General features: G+C 40.1%; 1 protein-coding gene across 2 annotated transcripts in view; it reads right to left on the bottom strand.

Annotated features, from left to right (window-relative positions):
- Positions 1–13585, bottom strand: part of scube1 (signal peptide, CUB domain, EGF-like 1) — a 120735-nt gene that overhangs the window by 47220 nt on the left and 59930 nt on the right. For both annotated transcript variants that reach the window (XM_084909492.1, XM_084909491.1), the window contains exons 5-6: positions 4836–4964; positions 2422–2538 (exon numbers count right to left, since the gene is read on the bottom strand). In XM_084909492.1, coding sequence (XP_084765618.1) covers positions 2422–2538; positions 4836–4964 — 246 coding nt within the window. The remainder of the gene's footprint in view (positions 1–2421; positions 2539–4835; positions 4965–13585) is intronic.

Genomic DNA, 13585 nt, shown 5'->3' on the forward strand with positions numbered 1-13585 from the left:
GAGGGAGAGAAGTGTTCCCGCTCTCATTTTGCTTCCTCTTCACAGCCTTTTCTTCATCGAGTGTTCCAGTTCTTCAGAGCAGCTGGAAGGAAAAAGGGTTAGTGGCAATCAAAACCCGGCGCTGCTGAAGAGCAGCACAGCAACCTGCTCCAGTGTTAAGGCTGAGAGACAGCGAGGCAGGTGTGTCCAGTGTTCAAACACAGCCATCAAAATGTCATCAGATAATTATGTGTTCACCAGTGTTCACAGACACGACTGACCATAAACTCATCAGCTCATCCGTAACATTAAATATGAAATCACACTTTAGGTTTTAACCTCTCCTTGATGTATACATGTTGTGTTCACTGAGGTTCAGCTGTGCAAATACAAGTTAAAAACCACTTGTGAGCCACAGTCACACACAGTCTCATCCGAAGCTCTGAACTTGATTGCTAATAATCCAAGGATTTCTGTCTGGAAACATAATTTGACCTTTTCTGGAGTTCCAAACAGCCACATAAGACTCATTTTGCTATCCTTAACTTTCCAAATATGAGGAGCTGCCAGCTTTTGGATGTCAACCCCCGTCTCGTAAGACACATAAACGCCTGGTTTTTGTCCTATTTTCTTTAGCTGACTGGGATGTTGTCGTTCCTTTTGATCAGCAGCTCTTTTAGCAGGAGACACAGAGATTCATTTTTCCTGTGCACCAATTTAACTTGAACAGATGGTCTCTGCTCTCATTTACTCTGAGCCAAAGTGAAGCTTCTTCCTTAAAACTTTAAATAACTAAGAACAGCAACTGAAAAGACTAACTATGCTTAATAATTCACTCATCAAAATTAAATAATTTTCACAAATATTACACAAGAATGGTCATTTTAAGGACTGTATCTAGTGTGCCATTTCCTTTGTGCAAACAGTGAAAACTTTGTTTATTCCGTACTGTAAGACACTGGAATATCTGCGCAGCTCACAGTCCAAACTAGCCAACACAGGAATTTACCATGAAAAGTGTTTGAGAATCATGAGAGGCCACCTTCACGTCCTACTGCAAATCCTTACAGTAGCGACATTTATTTAAATACACTGAGGACCCTGATGATTATTAGAATATGTAATCTGACGATCAAAAATACAAGTGATCATGTGTGTAACAGTAGCACTTGTACCCATATACTTAAACTACAACAAGCTCTGATAAACATGCTCTGAGAGCCGGGTTGTAGTGATGAAAACTGCTTTCAGGTTTAGCAAAGTTTCTTAAATTTAAGTCAACAGTAAGAAGGTGGCGGAAAAGCTCTGAATGGCGTCACATACCTGGAATGCCTTATTCATGCTTTACTGATCGGAGAGCTAGTGAGATGAAAATGAATCTCCTCTAAGCAAGAACCAGGATGTGTACGAATGATCTGTGTGTGCAGAGACAGCTCCCTACTGCTCGCTGACTGAGCTCATTACTTCTGATATAATGAATGTGATTATTATTCAGTATATGTTTAAAATATGTCACCACTCTTTCCTCGGTCCGGACATGTTACTGCTGGCATGCTTAATAAATACAAACTTTAGCTCTCCTAAATAAGTTAAGCTTGGATACAGTAGCAGAGTTGAGCAGGTTTGAAAATCATTGCACTGAATCTTTCATTTGCATTTTACATGTTTTTGGAAAAAAAAAACATTTATTTGTGCTTCTTCAATTATATAAAAAAAACACAGTTATTTTAATTTGTTACACTATATTCTCTCTCGTCTTACTGTGTGTGTGTGTGTGTGCGTGTGTGTGTGTGTGTGTGTGCGTGTGTGTGTGTGTGTGTGTGGCATTCAGACTAAATAATGAATGAACTTTTACTCTCACACAAGCATATTTAATCTTACAGTATCACATTTCTTATTTATATAAACCATCATTGACAGTGTCAGTGGTTCTAACTATGCTAACAAAATTTAGTCTGGGATAACAACATTTTCAGATATGATTCCCAAAGAGTGGAGTATATTATAAATTCACAGTAAGTTTGGCAAATGACCTGAAAGCTTTAAGTAGTCCTGGAAGTATGAGTCACAGTCAGGTCTCCAACTATGATTAACTGTACATGTATTGTAGTGTTCCCTTCCTGTCGAAGCCCAAAACATTAGTAGAAATTCTCATCAAAGCTTTGAATCCATTGTCTTTTTTAAGGTCTGTGTGAAAAGCTTCCTCGCTCTCTCGTGTTCACAGAGTTTAAGTACGGTAAGGTTGAGGCAGTATGGGGGAAGAACTTTTAGGTGATCTGTCTGTTGACTCACCAACTCCAACCCCCCGTACATGTTACTCTTTGTTCTAAGCTGTAAAACTGTCTGAGGCCTTCCATTATACAGCAGATGTTACAGTCAGGCAGCTGTGAGAGCTTCGGGTGTGTGTAGAGAAACTGGGAAGCCACGGTGGCTGTCACTCACCAATGCAGGTCTTGCTGTCTGAGTGTAGGGCATACTTCTGGTGGCAGCCACACACAGGCCCCGTGTCTGTGTCGTTGCATGTGTGCTGGCAACCGCCATTTCCATAGTTACAGGTCACTGAAGATAACACAGACATCCGTTCTCTTTAGAGTTTATAATACAGTGCCAATGTTCATTTACTTGTTTATTTGTCTATATTTGTTTACATTACTGATCTCCGGTCATTTGTGCTGTAAGACGCAATCAGATTTATGCTGGTCAACAAGTCAGCTTGACGTGAGTGAGAGGACAGAGAGAGAGCTAACGGATGAGGAGAATACACTGAGTGGGAATTAGATGGGATGGTAGCAGAAAAGGGAGAGCAAGTAAAAAAGAGAGGGAGCGAAAAGTTATTACGGTGGAAGAAAGGGCGAGAGAGAGAAAACGCATACTGAAGCATAAAGACATGGAGGAGAGAGAGAGACGGGATCTAACGGACGGAGAGGAAACTGAGCATCATGTTCAAATCATTTCCATAGCAGTTTCTATATGTTGCTGTTTCTGAAATGACCGGACATTTTAAATACAAATACACACAAAAAACAAGAAAACATCAATATTTGTCTGCCTTTAAAAAAATCAACACCAGGGAAAATTCTGAAGAAAATTCTTTAGTGTAATAAACAGCTTCGATGTTTCAGGTTTCAAGTTCAGACTGCAGAAGCTGGCTCACTCATAGTATCCAAAATAGTAGCGGTTAGGGTTTGGTCAGGTTTCTGTTCCTCGGCCCTCAGCAGCAAATAATAAATCAGCAATCAGCGTTCAGATGCAGCAATATTTAGAAACTAACAGTAAACCTCTGTGTTAAGATCTGATATGCTTTACTCTTTCATCCACCTCAGCCTGGATGGAAAGCTAACTTTATGGCTCCACAATAACATCAGAGTACCTCCTTCTTATTTGCAGCAAGTATTATCACAGGAGCTTTGTCTCTATAAGGGCACTGGAAGAACTGACTGTGTTGGTGATTGCCATCCTGGCTGCTTCCAAGGAGCTTGGAAAGAAAAGTGTCTGGACTTTTTTAAGTTTCTTGAAGACGTTTCATCCGAGAAGCTTCTTCAGTTTTAAGAGCAATTGGTGGAGAGTCCCAGATTTAAGCCCTATGGGAGTGTCCCCAAGGGGGTCACGGACCCCCTATTGATCCTCCACCTAGTCACTTGGTTATGAGAGGTGAAATGTCTTCAAGAAACTTAAAAATGTCCAGATGCTTTTCTTTCCAAGCTCCTTAGACTACGATGACCTGGATGAAGCTTCACAGACCAAACAGTGATTACTTACGTGCACTGAATACACTCTATACAAGACCAAAGGCTTGAGTTTGGTCATTAACCGTTCAGGGAAAGTAAAGAGACATATTCCTGTAGTACTCAGGAACAGTCTGTTCTTAGTATCCAGCAGAGAAATTCAGTTTCAGCTTTTGTTCCTTGGAACATAAAAACAATCACCTATGAATTCCTATGTTATCATTTTTCCATCATTTTCAGGTCCTCCTATTTTAACCGAGTGTTCACAGGTCACGAAAACCAAGTGTAAATAGAAAAACTTAGATCCTTAAGACTCTTCATCCTGTGTCGATTAAGAACATCAAACACAGAGAACTGGAAATGCGATTAACAGGCATAAGAATGACAGAGGAAAGTGAGGTCTGTGCGTCTGTATGTGTGATGCTGGAGGCTTTGCAGTCTGCCAGTTCTTTCATCACTCATTTACTACCGTCCACTGCTGCCATGCTCAACAGGCCAGCACAGCACCGGGTCCCTTGCCGCTAATGAAATATTACCACAGTGGGGGAAACATTAGAGCTTTTTTGAGGCTTTCAAAATCTTAACACTCACTGCCTAAAAGTATAGCGAGATGATTTGCCAAACATTGTAAGTGAAAGCTCACTTTCCTCCATCAAAAACAGCAGCCCAAAATTCCAGGGCTGTAGGCTCTAGGTGTGAGGAGTGAGAAACAGGAATTGAGTTGCAAAAGGACATGAAATCGCTCTACTGAATCCTTCAGCACCTTCAGCTTGGCTTGAAACGCTTAACTGATTTTGGTATTAAATGTCCAACCGTATATTTTACCACGGGAGGCCCGGTGGAATTGGTCCATTCATTGCTATTGCAGATGTTTATAACAGGAACATTTTGATCCTTTGTGGCACTAATACATCACCTCAATAAAATCAGGTCTATAAAACAAAGTGATAATACCTTGCTGTCATGTGAATTGTAAAATACAACGACAAGCCTGCCGACTAAACATTCACAAACACACATCTCTGCAAAAACGTATGTAGACTTAAAAGGCACGCTGTGTCAGTGAGTTGACAATGACACGGGCACTGTGTGTGTCGGTTTGGGTAAGTGAAGGTCAAATGTGATACATACATGTGCAGTCCTTCTGATTTTTGGCCAGCTCAAAGCCAGGACGGCATTCACACGACACGCCGCCTTTCCCTGGAGCTTCCCTGCAGATGTGGGCGCAGCCGTGGTCCTTGTTCATGCAGTTCATTCCATCTGGGTGGGAACACGGAGAATATTTAACACTTTACATAAAGAAAGCTTTTTTTACCTGATTATTCAGAAGCGAGACGACAGTCCTGATCTTGACTGACTTAGCTCATCAGTCTGAAACAAGCCTTTTTAGCTTTAATGAATTCTACTATTTGAAACTACTTTCTATGGGCAGAAATCTGTGCCCTCAGAAACTGAATTTGAATAAGTTAAATTTGAATTTGAATTGCTTGGATTGAATCTGAATTGTAACTTGAATAAATGCTTTTAAAAACTGAATATGAATTAGCCTAATTTGAAATTCAATTTATTGGTTTGAAAATGATCATCACTAAACTGAAATTGAATTTTATATTTTGAAAATGAATTCATTTGCTTTGAAACTGTATTTTATCCTTTAAAAATTTAGCTCTCGAATAATTTCACATTCACTTCTCACCATTCAGTTTCAGTTCCAAAATTCAGTTTTTGGGACTTACATCCGGTTCCGGTTCAAGAGTAATCGAGCGCAGATTAATAGAACTACGTTTTACTAGCGGACCGAAAGTGTTACTGACGGGAATCTACAGCATCTTGAGCTGAATTAAGACTTCAGAAGTCATTCGTCATGTCGAATGAGCAGCGGATAAACTCTCAGGTTGGTAATAAATGTATTACATGTATAAGAACAAGCGTCATGTTAACAAATGATAGCTGTACGGTAACTTTTATGCTTATTGTAGCTGTTAGCTCAAAACGCTAATTTAGCGTAGTTTGCCCTGAATTCAGCTTTGACAAATATGATCGACTGTTTCTAGTAGAATTCCAGAGTTGTCATCTTGTACCCTCTCAGAGTACCCCCTCTGTATGCTTGCAGAGACCCCTACAGTAGGGAAACATGCAAAACGGTGTCCAAACCTTTGTATTTTAGCTTTATTTATGTCTTACACAGCATCCCAACTCTTTAGCTGACTTAATAACTTTAGCTAAAGTGAATAGTTAGTGTAATTCATTAGTGCAGCATTACTGGATCACCTCTGTTTGAAGTGATATGATATGATATACAACTATCACTGAAACAGCAAACTTTGTAAATAAACAAACAACACTTCTCATTCTCTAAACGTTTGGCCACAGCTGTAGATTACACTATCAGTGCTTGTTCACCCTTGACAATAATTACATTTCTAAATTCTCTTTGTGCATTTACAGGCAAACAATATCTAATATTTTATCTAAATGACTGCTTTGTCTTTGAAAAGGGTGAAGAGCCTGAGGCCGGTGACAGTCCAGTTCTACTCTAAGTACATCCTTACAGTGGCTCACAGGACAAGGCTACATTCCTGTCCTGCCAGAAGAGAAGAGAAACTTCTTCATGCAGTTCAACCACACCTGTCTTATTCTGTATGACAGGGGTCTCAAACTCCAGTCCTCAAGGGCCAGTGTCATGCAACTTTTCCATGTGTCCCTGGTGCAACACACCTGAATACAATTAGTAGGTCATTAGCAAGAGTATAGAACTTGACTGCATGCTGAGGTGGAAACCCCTAACCCTACCTACTCAAGTAAATTTAAGTAAATGTATGTATTTGGAAACATATACTTCTACAAATACTTACTTTTATTGCACCATGTTCATTCACTCATGAGCTGCTGTAACATGAATCAAATGGCTGAATTGCAACTCAGCATGCAGTCAAGTTCTGTAGTCTTGCTAATGACCTACTAGGTGTGTTGCAACAGGGACACATGGAAAAGTTGCAGGACAGCGGCCCTCGAGGACTGGAGTTTGAGACCCCTGCCGTATGGTGTTCATGCTGTTTTCTACCCCACAGTTGCAGCATGTCTGACTGCCTGTTCAGCATATGCAAAAATATATGATGAGTTTAAGCATGACAAAGGCCTTCCATTATGGTGTTTGCCATCACATGTCACAGACATCTGGATGATCATTTGGAATAAACAAAAAACTAAAAACTTGTTACTTTATCTTTTACCTTTATTATTATTATTGTTCTTATTTTACATTGTTAGGCTTTAGGTTTATTTGTAGTTGAACTTTCCAACTTCTTTCCCTCTTCCATGTTACTGTGTCAGCTTGTCAGCATCTATTTAGGGTTGGGAGTGGAACAAAAAGTAAGGAAATCCAAAGTGCCATTAAAACCAGGAGAGGTTCTTATATTTCAGAAGAAGGGATTAATTCAAAAGAAATGACCTCAATGCCATATTTTATTTAGGAACCCTAGAGAGCACTTCTTATAATTTCACCCTCAGATGAGCCAAGCTACGACTGTCAGGGAAGGTGATGTAGGTACAGAGCATGTGAGAGTGGTTAAGTTAATGTCTCTTGTCTAGATGAAGGCACAAGAGGGATCAATGGCAAGGCGTAGAGATTCAGTATCTTCAGTCTTCAGTGGACACTCCATTTCTGGCACAAAACACCTGTGAAAGATGGTCGATTTAGGAGGTGACCCGACAACTTCAGCCTGTCAAACATATTAATGGAGCAGTATGTTAAAAAAAAACCCTAATTAAGCATGCACTCAGTGCCCTAAGAATTATTATGGTAGTTAAACACAGTGATAGTCACATATCATAACACTTCAAACAGAGGTGATCCAGTAATGCTGCACTAATGGATTACACTAACTATTCACTTTAGCTAAAGTTATTAAATTAGCTAAAGAGTTGGGATGCTGTGTAAGACATAAATAAAGCTAAAATACAAAGGTTTGGACATCGTTTTGCATGTTTCCCTACTGTAGGGGTCTCTGCAAGCATACAGGGCTCTGAGAGGGTCCAAGATGACAACTTTGGAATTCTACTAGAAACAGTCGATCATATTTGTTTGTCGAAGCTGAATTCAGGGCAAACTACGCTAAATTAGCGTTTTTAGCTAACAGCTACAATACGCATAAAAGTTACTGTACGGTAGAGCAGGGCGATATGACCAAAAATATTTATCACGATATACATTTGAAAATTTGCGATAACGATATAACTGACGATATAATTGACACAAGACAAAATACTACAACTACAACTCCACAACTTTATTAGTGCAAATGCAAATTCCTCACTGACAGTTTAACCAAAAGGCATTTCCAGTGGCCGACGTATCCTCAGCATAACCACGTATAATATCCACAAAACTTAAAAAGAGGTTATACACACACAACACGGTAATATTATGTTGAAGCACAGTACGTATCACTCCGCGAGGCTCCTGCCTACGATAGCCGTAATGCTCCGACAATCCATCAAGCGGTGCGGCTTCGTAGCTTAGCAAAGTCGTACTAAAACGTCTGACAGATTTTCGAGCGCCGTGTACATAAAATCGTTTCGAGGTCAGTAAACACAACCAGAATTCATACATAAGGCTCACGGGATTATAAGGGGCTCTGTCGATTTTCAGAAAAATCAAAGGATTGATTTAAAGTGTGCCGTATTTTCCAAACAACACGGTAATAACGACGGCCCGCTAGCATGCTCTACCAAAAATAGTGCTTTGTTGTGTATCTGACGGACGAAAGCTAAACCAGTTCCACACCACTGAAGCTGCAGCATTTTTACAAACCAGTTCTGGTTCATCCGTTTCACTCAACGGTCCGCTTTCGCCCTCCTCATTCTGCGTCGCCGCCATGCTTTTTCCGCCATGTGCGTATGAAAACAAAGGCACTGCGCATGCACGTTTTACCCATATTCTATCGCAATATTTCATTTTCTTATTGTTGCCCAACATTATACTGGTATTACCGTGAACGGTATGATATGGCCCGTACTGTACGGCTATCACTTGTTAACATGACGCTTGTTCTTATACATGTAATACATTTATTACCAACCTGAGAGTTTATCCGCTGCTCATTCGACATGACGAATGACTTCTGAAGTCTTAATTCAGCTCAAGATGCTGTAGATTCCCGTCAGTAACACTTTCCGTCCGCTAGTAAAACGTAGTTCTATTAATCTGCGCTCATTACTCCGGATGTAAGTCCCAAAAACTGAATTTTGGAACTGAAACTGAATGGTGAGAAGTGAATCTGAAATTATTCGAGAGCTAAATTTTTAAAGGATAAAATACAGTTTCAAAGCAAATGAATTCATTTTCAAAATATAAAATTCAATTTCAGTTTAGTGATGATCATTTTCAAACCAATAAATTGAATTTCAAATTAGGCTAATTCATATTCAGTTTTTAAAAGCATTTATTCAAGTTACAATTCAGATTCAAGCCAAGCAATTCAAATTCAAATTTAACTTATTCAAATTCAGTTTCTGATGGCACAGATTTCTGCCCATGACTTTCCTCTGATTGGCCACTCATTGAAACTGAAGGTTAGATGGGACTGCAGTATGAAACCTGAGCTTTTGTCTCGTAGGGAAAACGTGTACATAACCGAACCCATTTTCCAATTTTTAGTTATTTTATAATACATTATTTTAGATTCTTTTTAGTTTAGTTCCTTTTCTGTCTTTAGTTAGGTTTACACAACTATGTTCATTCTAGAAACAAATCATGGTTCATGGTTAATATGGTTGAATTCAAGTGACCCTTCTAACACATTATCACATGTTATAGTCATGTGGTCTAATTTCCACTTTGCTGAGCTGTGAAAACAAACGTTCCCCAGAGAACCAAGAGATTTTATAATACAATCCTCTTAAATATATATATCTATTTTTCACTTGGAGGAGAAAAGTAGCTTTTTCACATTTTGTTATTAGACTGGGCTGCCGGGGAAGCAACAGACCATAAATACATGACATATTACAAAATGCAAAAAGGAGCCTTGAGTGTTAAACCCATATTACTCCAAAAGTGGTTTTTAGTTGTCTAGCTGACTATCCCGATTCCTCTGCTGACATCCTTCACCAACTTCATCATCCTTACACCCTTAATCACAGCTGTAAAAATCCCACAGGGTGCCGTAATCACACACGGCAGGTCAGCCGCAGTATTAAAAGGAGACAGCAAGGAGACTTGTAACTGAAGAACTGTGGTTTCTCTGTTAGATGTGTTATATGTGACAGCAAGCCCAATCTTCAGGGTGAGCTGAACAGCCAAGGGTCATTAAACCGCTGCTTTTCTTTCCTAATGCTACGAGCCAGAATGATGCTATCTGAAACCTCATTCTCACACACGGCAGAATCTCGACACGTCTTCATCAGGACCAATTAAAGTCTACATGTCAATGTTTGACCCATCTCAGCTTCCACTAAGGCTTTTTCTTGTCAGCACTTACTATTTCTTTGTTCTAGTCTGTTCATCTATTCGTTCAATCACAGAGGTCTGCTTGATGTGCTCTTAGTCTACTCCTGGTGATTTACAGAGCACATTGTGGCAAGAATATGTGAAATAGGACAGGGGAGGAAGCAAAGAAGCAGAGGATGGAGGATCAAGTAGTGAGGAAAACGCCAGCCAAAGATATCACTGAGCTCTGGCAAGAAATGGGGAATTCGTTTGGGTTTGTGTCACAATCAACTGACTTTCTCTACAAAACAGAAGTTGAAAATTTGATAGGGGGCTTCAGTTTGAAAGAACAGTTTGTTTCATCCTCGTAAGAAGTTGTTTTTCTTGCATAGATTTTTAGTGGCTGGTTGCTCATACGACTCCTTTCACTTAATAACTGTTGGACAGTCTTTATTCTCCTGAAATGGGAGTGATAATGAATGAATAATAACAGAAGGAAGCTCTGCCTTCAAGCACACACAGACAAACTTTCACTACAGCAGAAGTGACCTGTTATCATTACATTCGTTTTTAAATTTCAACGCATTTTAATGCATTTATGAGCAGGACTGAGCTTCCCATGCTTAGTATGGCTGCCATGTGAATACTGTGAATCCTTTGAGTCATCAGGAATGACATTAATATTAAACTGTAGCACTTCAGTGATACGCACCACTGATGTCTGGTCCCCGTGGCAAATAAGGCCCAAAGGCACTTTAAATACTTTATTATTGTGCCATTCTCCCCAGAGAGACCCCTTGATTTTTAACTGTACACTCTTAATTTGACTATTCAATCAAAGTGCAAAATCAAAAACACTCATGCATGTAGAGGAACATACATTTACATATACATTTACATAGCTGACAAAGAGTAAAACCAAATCCACCTCACATCACATAATTCAGCCAGATTGGCTGGTACTGATATGCAGCCAAATCTGGACCCTGTACAACTCATAAAATTAGCAGACCAATGATGCTAGAGGGTAAAAAGCTCTGAACATATGCCAAAGCATGCATAGATCTTATTTGAAAACTAAACTCATAAGAAAGCACTGTTTCTACAACCGGTTTAAACTTTGGAGAAGTCAAATAAACGGAGAGAGAGGGAGAAGACAGACACAGGCCCGGCAGTCAGCACAATTGAGCCTAAAACAGCAAACAGAGCTGCGGGCGCGAACTGTGGCCAACATGACGAGGGGGTTAGGCTGACTGGCTAAGCCTAGAGCTCACTGACACACTCAGTGTGCTGCATGGGTTACTGGTGAAAAACGGCAGAGGTTCATGGACCAGATCTTAAGACGTTAAAACTATAATAAGTGCATGAAAATAAAACCAAGGATTTTTTTTAAACCCATACGAGAAAATGATAATGGTTGAATCAATTCCCATTTTAAAAAAAGTTGCACCAATAATGGAACAGTTAGGTGAATAAACACAACCGTAAGAAGAAGTCAAAATCCATAAAAGCTAACTGAAAATTTCTGATAAAGCAACCTAACAAACACCTTGAGTGACTCATGCAGGCTGAACAAACTGTAACAAAGACTTTCACTCCTTGTGAGTATAGTTAGGCGATATTTGCAGAAGTTATGCAGATCAGCTGTTTATGTGGGCATAACAAAAAAACTACACACACACACAGCTGAAAGCATGACTGAACGTCCCTTAACCAATGTGCTTTTTCAAAGGCATAAAGAATATTAATGCATTTAAAAAATATATATATATATCTGACCTGACCTCTGACCTGTGGAGTCAGTGGTGCTTTGAAGTGAATAAAACACACCAAAAAAGAATGATATGTGCTGCCTGTGCCAATTGTGACTGCATTTCTTCACTTAGCAGTGAAAAGGTAAAGAAGGGGTTGATCTTTCTTCTTTCCAGCTCAGTGTGCAGCTTTGTTTAGACAAAGAAGGTCAGCAGGTTTACAACTACTGAACGTCCTCGCTGGGAGCCCCAGAAGGTCCAGACAAAACACTGAGACACATCCTCGTGGCCCTGTAGGAGCCCCCAGGATAGACTTTGCCTCTCACACAGGCTCTCCTCTGTCTCTTTTATTATCCTCTGTCTGTCTTTCTCTTTCACCTCTCTGCTTCTCTTTATCCAGCAGTCCTCACATCCCTCTCCTGCTCTCTCAGGAGGTCTGACTCCAGATGAGGTCCAAGCATATCACAGCCATGTTATTACAACCTGACTCTTGCAGCGTTACACCCCAAAGCCCAAAAGTCTGGCTGGCAAAGTACAATCAGAGACAGAAAAAAAGGAAGGAATGAAGTGAAAGACAGAGATGGATAGAGGGAGACAAACTGAAGAAAGACGAGAGGAATGTGGAAAAAGAATGTTAGAAGAAAGGCGAGAGAGGGACGCAGAGCGGGATAATTTAGAGTCTCCGAGTTACTCTCCTCCCCGTTTCCTTTGAGGGTGATGAGGAATGAGGTGATGCTGACAGCGAGTCTCACAACCCGATCTCCCCACTAGGGACAAATACACATTTGACAGCTCAATTCAACTGTAGATGTTAAAGTTTCAATAATGTGAAACACCTATACAAATACGACATAAATGGATTCTGGGAGCTAGTTCGGTCTGTCAGTTGAACTGTGTTCACCCCAGTATGCTCACATTATGTACCAAACACACCCCTCCCAATTTAGCAGCCAATTCTCAATAAAGAAGACATTTCCCTGACATGTTTCTACATCCACCCACACCACCAACACCCACCTTCACTTTGCCGCTCGAAGTGGATAACTACTCATTACTCCTCTATTCAAATGTGTGGCATGTTCATGGGGAATGACGATGATCATTTCAAATGTGTCTTTTCTGACTGAACTATATTTATAAATCCCATGAGATTAATAGAAACACCTTTTTAAAGTGAATTTCTTTTGTCAGTTACTCAGTGTTCTAGGTTCAAACTGGACACCTGATAGATAAAAACGATTAGACTTAGTTTGGTCAGAGTTCTCATCTTTATGCACTCATTTAATTCTCCACTGTGTAAAAAACACCTAATATTAAGCAGTAAATTGATATCCACTTATTTAACAAAAACATGACCATTGTTCACTGGCAGCACTACTGGCATCACATTTAGTGGCCACTGGTTTCCTAACCACTGGTTGGATTTCTTGATGACAGCCACTTCTCCTTTGTACAGATAGATATCCCATGCAAGGGCTTGGCCATGCATGATAGTTCCTCTTCGTCTTCCTCATCGTTTTCTAGCTTCAGCTGCCCGAGGCTTTTCTGGAACAACTCATCTCGGGGATCATCATTCACTAATCGTGGCCCTCTCGCTTTCCATTGCTCATAGAACCTCTGGGTAAGACTTTGAAGATGCAAGAGCATTTTGAGGTGTTTTGGTCTTGATGTCAGTGGCATTTATTTCCTCCTGTGACCAG

This window comes from Perissodus microlepis, chromosome 17, assembly GCF_051167445.1.
Source record: "Perissodus microlepis isolate ML-2025 ecotype Zambia chromosome 17, ASM5116744v1, whole genome shotgun sequence".
Taxonomy (NCBI): domain Eukaryota; kingdom Metazoa; phylum Chordata; class Actinopteri; order Cichliformes; family Cichlidae; genus Perissodus; species Perissodus microlepis.